This window comes from Sardina pilchardus, chromosome 1 (genome assembly GCF_963854185.1).
Source record: "Sardina pilchardus chromosome 1, fSarPil1.1, whole genome shotgun sequence".
Taxonomy (NCBI): Eukaryota; Metazoa; Chordata; class Actinopteri; order Clupeiformes; family Clupeidae; genus Sardina; species Sardina pilchardus.
In genome coordinates, this window is record NC_084994.1 from 10,023,311 (window position 1) to 10,032,270 (window position 8,960).

The 8,960-nt window shown below is 40.7% G+C and overlaps 1 protein-coding gene and 1 pseudogene across 1 annotated transcript; one reads left to right on the forward strand and one right to left on the reverse strand.

Annotated features, from left to right (window-relative positions):
• The window catches only part of LOC134076331 (zinc finger protein 850-like), a 769,162-nt pseudogene that overhangs the window by 175,689 nt on the left and 584,513 nt on the right, over positions 1 to 8,960 (forward strand).
• LOC134090307 (gastrula zinc finger protein XlCGF57.1-like) lies at positions 199 to 8,376 on the reverse strand. The gene is made up of 3 exons (XM_062544247.1): positions 8,243 to 8,376; positions 6,257 to 6,590; positions 199 to 5,108 (listed from the first exon to the last, which is right to left on the reverse strand). The coding sequence occupies exons 2-3, from the start codon at positions 6,531 to 6,533 to the stop codon at positions 3,418 to 3,420; spliced, it is 1,968 nt and encodes a 655-aa protein (XP_062400231.1). The 5' UTR covers positions 6,534 to 6,590; positions 8,243 to 8,376; the 3' UTR covers positions 199 to 3,417.

The window sequence follows — 8,960 nt, forward strand, 5'->3', positions numbered from 1 at the left end:
TCTGTGAAAAACAACTGGTACAAAGCATACATCAATAGGCCTACTCAAGAACAAGAAACGCAAGCTTTGCTTTTTTACCGTACAGCTATGACATTACAATAGTCTCAAGTCAGCTAAAGCAAAACGCATGTCTTACCTACACTTAACCTACACAAAAATACTGATTGTCCACAAACATTGATGTTACCCACTCTTGTTTATTTTATTTGTGCAAAACATAGGGTACCATTAACACTCAATTAAATTATATTGGCAAACACAAACAAAAGTAAATCATATAAAGCTAATTGTGTATCTTTTTAAAACCTGACAGTACCAAATATCATTTCTTGACCCTTATTTACACTTTTTATTTACACATTTTCCACACACATTGATGTAATTTCCCCTCTTCTGCATTTTACAATAATGTTAAGGGGAACTGTGCAGTGTATTTTTTTTTTAAAAAAAATGTAATCTAACTTAACAGCTTTGGGGTCATTTGGAAGGGTTATACGACTTTTTTTCTGGGTGGAATGGTGATCCTTTCGCTTCTCCCTCCACTAAAAAAAAATACAAAATAATGAGGCCAGTACCAGTTCTTCAGAGCGAAGCCATAGAAGTACCTTTTTCAGTGCTTCAAAGAACCATCAAGGCAACAGTTTGGTCTGATGTAATGGTTCAACAAAGTCTGGTTTTCACCATACTAAACTCAATCTTTTAAGATTGAACATTAGTCTGGCGAGGCTGCGCTTTGTTTCTACTGCACTTCACGTCGCTTAAGTTTCGTTTTTGGCGTGTCACCGACCAATAGCGTGCCAGGACTAGAGTATGGCCATTTCTGATTGGAGCCAAAGGTTCTGGCAGTAAACAGCAAAAATATATCTGCTGGTTTCCAGCCTGAGCTGCCGGGCAAAATTCAAATTCAACACAGAGTTTTGACACTCCATGGAATCATCCAGAGATTTAAAGAACCATTTAAGTAAGCACCTTCATTTTTTTTGAGTGTAGTGTCAGTGAGTGGAAATAAAAAACAACTTTGCAACTTTGGTCCAATGGGCCAGTGGCCACAGAGTCAGGAAGTCTCGCAGTCTCACAATGTAACAAATCACTTTACTGCACTACATACTCGCCAGGCACCGGCTAGAATAAGGTATCGATGGAGCTTCTCTGACATTCGCCATGGCAGAGCCATGCAGCAAAAAGGAGCAGAAAGTGAGTAAACAGTTGTCGGGAAAACAGGAAAAGAGTAAACAGCAGACTGACCAAGTGAGGAGTGTCGCAAATTATACAACTATAGAGCTCGACAGTCCCGCCCAGCTCCCGTTCCGGAAGAAAGATTCCAATACAATTTCTCCATTGACAACTGGAGAATAAGCCATAAAATCGTAGCCATCCATGGTAGACTTAAAACCAGTTACGGCGTGACTAAGCGATTGTACCTGCTCATATAGATGCCAAAAGTTAATGTGGCATCAATCTTGTTTTGAGAAAAACGTGTTTTGTTCGCGGCAGAAAAGTTAGGCGGCTATTGAAAAGCACTAGTAATGCGGCTAAAAATAGTCCGTAATTAACCTTTGCTGAACGGCTGAATGGCTGAATGGCTAACGATATAAAACAGTATGTACATACACTCAGTGTACGGGATTGGGAGGATTATTTGAAAAAACTTTGAAAAAACTTTGAAAAAACGTACATTATCAGGTGGGACCATTCTGACAGATCCCTATTCTAAGTGATTGGAAAGAAAACGTAGCAGGATTGCCCTACGTTGAATGGCCGGATATTTATAATTACGTTATTGAAAAACCGAGCGTCTAAATCATTGGATATATAACTATGTCCCAAATGGTCATGTCCAAGATTTACAATACAATGACGTATTGGATGAGTTTTGTGTTGTAGCTGATGGCAGTTGATGGTTGTTTTGCCTCCAGTGAACGTAGTGACGTAGACTCAGCAACAGTCGATTGGGTTCTATAAAGCTGTTTCTTTGTTTCTGATTGGCCGAGAGACGTTCCATGAGTTGGAATATCCCACGATAATCCACTCTGACTTTTCACAGCAATTAATAAATCACTCCGCGATACAATGTCAAGTTGTGAAGTGTAAAACGAACTGTCACGTTGCATCCAAGTTGAAATACAGATGCTCAGAACATAGAATATGACGGAGGTGGATATTAGCTAGTTGGATGGCATGTAGGCCAAGTAAAATAGTGATGTTTCAAAGCTAAAAGCATGTCCTAACCAGACGCAATGCGAGCTAACGTTTATTAGGCTACACTGCTTGACAACGGGAGAGATAGAACTAACGACTGGCTTTTGTATGGAGGTAGATTTGAGTCTTTACTATTCAATCATAAAAGTGTGCTTCGACCAAAAAATATATCTTCAATCAAAAAAACATTCTCTTCTGTCTAAGAAAACACATTCATTCAAAGAAAAAAGTATTTGAATGCAAAAAAAAATTGAGACTCAAAAAAATTTGAACACCTTTTTTCTTTGATTGAAAATGTTTTTTGATAGAAGTGAAAGTTTTTTTGTTTAAAGCAGCTTTTTTGATTGAAGTAATGTTTTTTTTGTTTGGGCCATAATATGGGTAGGACATTTGTGTCTCTATTATTCAATAGAAAAAGATGTTGCTTCAAAGAAAAAAACAAATCAATCAAAACCCCAACTTCAATAGAACTAAAAAAAAACTAGTTCAGTCTTTGAAAAAAGTTTTTGAATGCCAAAACTATTTGAGACCCAAAGAATTGCATTTGAACCCTTTTTTTCTTTGATTGAAAATGTTTTCCTTTTGGAGGTCAAAACAAGTTTTTTTGATTGAATAATTTTGAGACAAACGTACCGCAGAGGGCGGATGCGGAGGGCAGACATATTTGACTGACAAGGGTCTAAACCAATCACGTCTTCCTGACCAACAAGTAAGTCCTGGCAGAGAATTTACGGTTGCCGGGGCAAGCCAGGGACTAGGCTAAAGAGAGCTGTGGAGTTGTTGGGAAGTATATGAAGCCTCCGGCCTCGTGGCTACGGCCGAACAACACCCGTGGGAATATCCAGCAACAACCCACTCCCACTCGTGCTATATTGCTGAAATGTATACTCTGAATTCACTGCGTTCCAGCCCATTGTGACTCATAGACCTCTGAAATTTGCCTAAAAGCTACCATCTATGCCCAAGTAAGGAGATCCGGTATCTTGAGATTTTCTTTTCTATGGGAAAATAACATGGGCATTTTGAATTATCACACCAGTTAAACTCTCGTGGGGATGAAGAAATCAGAAATGCAGACGTTTTGCAATACAGTTTTGTCCTCTGCCTTGAAGTGGATACTGTGAACTTTGGTACGGCACACTTTGATCTTTGCTACCCCAGACCTACAATACAACTTGCCATAGCTAACTTTTCTGTAGGCGAACCTCAGAGGTTTATTTATGTTGTAGCACCACCTAGTGGGAGATTTGGTGTTTGACATTGACTGCTTTCTAGTTGTGGCTTATTACCAGTGTGGATCATTAGCACATGGCTACTAAGATTTGAAGATTGGGCAAAAGCTTTTCCACAGTGGACACATTTATGAGGCTTCTCTCCGGTGTGTATTAGCATGTGGCTTTTAAGATTTGTAATTTGTATGAAACCTCTTCCACACTGGACACATTTATGAGGCTTCTCTCCAGTGTGTGTTAGCATGTGGGTTTTAAGATTTGAAATTTGTATAAAACCTCTTCCACACTGGACACATTTATGAGGCTTCTCTCCAGTGTGTATTAGCATGTGGGTTTTAAGATTTGTAATTTGTATAAAACCTCTTCCACACTGGACACATTTATGAGGCTTCTCTCCAGTGTGTGTTAGAATATGTTTTTCAAGACTTTTAAATAACGAAAAAGCTTTTCCACACTGGGCACATTCATGAGGCTTCTCTCCGGCGTGAGTTACCATGTGGGATTTAAGATTTGAAATGAGTGAAAATGTTTTCCCACACTTGACACATGTATGAGGCTTCTCACCAGTGTGAGCAAGCATGTGGATTTCACATGCGACAAGTGACATTTCTGAGAAATCTTTTCCACATTCGACACATTTATGAGGCTTCTCTCCAGCGTGTAACAGCGCGTGGGCGTTAAGAGCTGATATTTCCGAGAAGGCTTTTCCACACTCGACACATGGGTGGTGAAGCTCCTCTTCACTGTGCGTACGCATGTGATGTTTAAGATTTGAGGATCGTGTGTACGATTTACCACACTGGTCACATTTATGGGGCTTCTCTCCCGTATGTACACGCATGTGGGCGTTAAGAGCTGATATTTCCGAGAAGGCCTTTCCACACTCGACACATTGGATGGGCTCCTCTCCGATAAGTATACACATGTGATGTTTAAGGTTTGAGGATCGTGTGTACGATTTTCCACACTGGTCACATTTATGGGGCTTCTCTCCGGTGTGTACTCTCATATGGCGCTTCAGACACGTGAATCGCGAAAAAGGCTTTCCACAGCTGCCGCATATGTGAGGCTTCTCCCCAGTATGTACGCGCATGTGGTTTTGAAGTTGCGAGGACGTTGTGAATGCTTTTTTACACTGGGTGCATTCATGAGGCTTCTCACCAGTGTGAGTCAGACTGTGGCTTTTAAGAGCAGAAATTTGTGAAAATCCTCTTCCACACTGGAGACACTTATGAGGTTTCTCTCCAGTGTGCAGGATCATGTGGGTTTTAAGACTGGTCTTTAGCGTAAAATGTTTCCCACACTCAATGCATTCGTGAGGCTTCTCGCCGGTGTGTGTTATCATGTGGTTTTTTAGAGTTGACGTTTCTGAAAAGCCTTTTCCACACTGGACGCATGTATGAGGCCTTTCGTGTGTGTGTGTGCGCATGTGCCGTTTAAGATTTCTGCCTGATGTCAGTATCTTTTCGCAATGCACGCATTTGTGTGGTGTTTTGTCAGAGGTCTGCTGTCCGGTCACCCTGACTGAGTGTGTCTGCTGGTGTTTCTTGAGTTCTCTCAGGGCCGCGAAGCTCTTCCTGCAGACGGTGCAGTGGTGCAGCTTTTCTTTGAGTTGCAGGTTGAGTTCATCATTCTGTCCGTGGATCTTCTGCTGTAGATGTTGATGTTCTGATACACCTGGAAGAGTTACCATAGAAACTTAATGATAGATAGATGTTCTGATACACCTGGAATAGTTGCCATTGATACATAGAATGACAGACATACAGTATGTTCTATCCGGCAGTTCAACTTTACAATGAGGAAATATTTCACCTGTAATGTCATGCAAAGCAAGCACAGTGGGTTGCACATGGCCATGACAAATTACGACTTACGGGAGACAGCGTGATTAAAATGAGAGTAAAGAAATATAAGACCATTGCCGAAAATAAAGACAAACAAGAATATATTCTGGAAAGGAGAAATATTCCACATAAAGGTGCACCAACTGTGAATTCTGTGCCGATACGGATACCTATATTTAAAATAATTTCAGAGTGCAGACATTATTCAATCTGTTTAACCTGAATTATTTCCCTAGTTCTTTGTAGAATTCTACCCAAACGATCCATAGTTTCAGTGTTCTTTATACAGTCTGTGGGGGAAAGCTCAGACGGTAATTGAGTGTGTTTACATGGACATTAACATTCCGATTATGGACCTTATTCGGAATATGACAATTTTTTACATGAGTTATTAAAAGAATACTCCGTTCATATTCCCGTTTGTATGACACACAGCATACTCTGATTAATAACAAAGTTCTAAACGTTCTTTCCCTGAATGTTTCCATAGTAGCCTTATCACTACTTAAGCAACGCTACCACTTATGTCTCTACTATGCTGTCTTACGTGTGTTTCTTCCTCGCAACAAAATGTAGCCTACCTTCTTCGTTCCCGACATCTTTTTTGAGGCTCCGCTTATAAGTAACTTTGAAAAGTTTGCCGGAATATTACCATATTATTATATCATTATATCGGAATATTAACGTCCTTGTAAACGCACTCATTGTGCATCATGTTGCAGAGCTCTCTATTCGTGAACATTCTAATCACATATTTGTGACCGTACTCCTCAACAGGTGTAATTAGGTGTTTATTGTTACTGTAATTACACCTTTCAATGGCAACGACACAAAAACACGTGTCTGCTGCCTGTCCCTGAAGGACACCTTTTATTTCACTGTAAAGAAAGATAAAGGAAAACGAATACCATCTCCATTTGATATGATTAATATGACTATTTGATATGATTGATGTGATATGTATCTGAAATGACTTACATTCCCGCAGACAGTCGTACTCTTGTAGATGCTCATCCTCGTCTTCGATCTTCACCTCAACCTCCGCTGCTGTCTGAAGTGGCTCGCTGTAAGTTATGTTGTATTCTGCGACGTCCGTTTCAGTCTTACAGTTAAACTCTGCACAGGACTTTTCTTCTTCGCCTCGTTCATCTTCGCATGGAATCATATGATCATAGTCCTCCTGCTTTATATCTTCTGTCACCATCACTCTCAGGTCCATCTGTTGGGGTTTAGCAAAGGGCCGTCCAAGATCCATCTTCCCGATGGACCAAAGATGATCCCATCCAGAGATTTCTAACGTTAATGTTATAACCTGTAGACAGAGCAACACAGGGAATAGAATGCTTTCTCAAAATCATTTTCATTTTCAGAGTAAATAACATGAACTTTCATGAATTGTTTGTGCATGGCCAAAGGTCCAACTGGAAGTCAAGTAAAATTCGATGACTAAAATCCAGGCACAATCACTTAACGGACAATCACTACACTTCATGTAGGGCTAATGATCTTTCCATACAGATCCTGTCACGCACCAACGAGTGACTTCAGAGCAGCTTTCTTTTACTTTGTTCAGAGCGGAAAATGAATTAGCATTGAACATACATGGGCTAATCACGACCACTCAACGAGGCAGTGATGGGAAAAAAAGGGTAATAACCTGATAAATACCAATGCTGTGTGGAAATAATGTATTTTGGCAGTGCTACAACGCAATTCTCTGACTTTGACCCAAAATGATCACATTTCGTTGATCTGAGTTTGAGCTTCCATGTCTGCAACAGAACATACTGAATAGGGCCTACTCTTCTGCCAGGTAAGCGTACACCTTATTTCCTGCGTTATACTATGAAACTTTATAACATTTGCATGCAAACATGTATTTAAACATATTTGAAAGAGTTGTATACCAGTATTTGTTGCCATTACTAGCTGGTCAATCCATCTAACTGGTTAAATCTAAACACTGGCATTTTAAATGGTTCTGTCAGTTCAAGAGTTGTACATTTCTCAACACAGCCATAAGTCCATTGTTCGCTGTAGCCTATACCTCGTATTTTTTTTATATTTGAACTTATCTGAAATATTGTGAACTCTTCTGCCAGCTTGATTTCAGAGCCAACTGCTTTTTTAACAACCGTGTCCATGACTTTGAGAATCTCCCTCTACTGTCACCGGCCCCTGCTCCTGCTGTCTGCTCATCGCCCTTGTCCTCAACTGGCACTCCTCCTCGCCATCGCTCCTGTGTTCCAGAACTCGAGCAAATTATAACGGCATTCTGTGAGTGTGAGAGTGGCTGTGATCATCACCAGGCTAACGGCGACGGCTGAGAGAGTCGACCGTGAACACCAGGATATAAAGGCGACTGTTGCGAGAGTGGCTGTGAACGCCAGGATAATAGCGACTGTGGGAATCAGCTGTGATCACCAGGATAAAGGCGTCTCCTACGAAAGTTGAGGACACGGCGGCCGGCTGGTCCTAGCTGTTTCCAGAATATCACGCACTACATCGATTGCACGTAGGCTAGGCTACACACATCGCTGCAGCTATTTATTTTGTTATTTATTTCATGATCATATTAATTTATTTGTCTATTTATTTTGGTCTAAGGAATTTCACAGTTTGGAAGGTAAATACAACTCTCCTATGTCTCTCTTGCCTTTCACTCTCCTTGTACTGTATTTTCATTAGAATGAAACCGAGTAGGCTACATTCCTCCTACCCTTATCTATGTCCCTCGTGTGGAGACAAGCTGAAATGAATGGCACAGTAGGGTAGCAGCTGTCATGGTTACACGTCCACTAATGGGTGTCTCCTCCTCATCCATCACTTGACTACTACATTCGAGTAAGTTTACTGTAGCAGCTATAACCGTAACGCTAACGTTAGAGTCGGCTAATGTGAACGATGTTGTATCTAAACTGTCATGTTAGACGGTATACATAAGAATCTAAACATGTAACATACCTCAAGTAAGTGCACTGCTCCACGCCCCGAGATATGCTCATTTCGCGTTTACCTTGAAAAACGTCAATTTCTCCCCACGACATGTAGTAGCATCAAAAACACTGACCCGAGACCTGGCCATAGACCTAAAGGACCTGGCTCGGCATTTCTTCTTGGCAGGTTCAGATTCAATTTGGTCTCAACGGTGCCACCTACCGTCTCGGAGATTACTCAAAGGTTACTGAAAACCTCTCTCTCTGCACACTGATCTGATGACACAATTGCAGAAGACAAAATGTCTTTCCTATTTATCAAATCGAACATGTTGACTGACAAAATAATTATAATGATGTTAAACGATTACTGGCATTATGTAGTAGGCTACCTTATAATCATTCCACTGTGTTCCATACAGTCTGCCCAGGATTGGCTCCTTCTTACACATCAGGGTGATTGAGTGATACAGCAACCATTACGCTTCTGCATGCATCAAAAGAAGAGGGTTTTGGGTTTTGTCACTAAACCAAGCCCTCATTGGCATACCTTTAAAAACTGTGAGCAACTCTATGTGCAATTTATTGAGCTTTGTGTCCAATATCCCGTTTGTTGACAGTAACAGTGTTCCGGAATATTCACGGAGTCATAACAGTGTTCCGTGCGCTGCTTTTGGACACAACTTAAGCAAACATTGTACGCCGTGATTTTTACATCGTTAAATGTTGCTTGATTTATTATTTTT

Excerpts from the sequence above, each read along its gene's own strand:
- LOC134090307 (XM_062544247.1), bottom strand. The coding sequence starts at position 6,533 with ATGGATCTTGGACGGCCCTTTGCTAAACCCCAACAGATGGACCTGAGA. Across the intron at positions 5,109-6,256 it reads GTACGACTGTCTGCGGGAAT|GTGTATCAGAACATCAACAT; the intron begins GTAAGTCATTTC and ends TAACTCTTCCAG.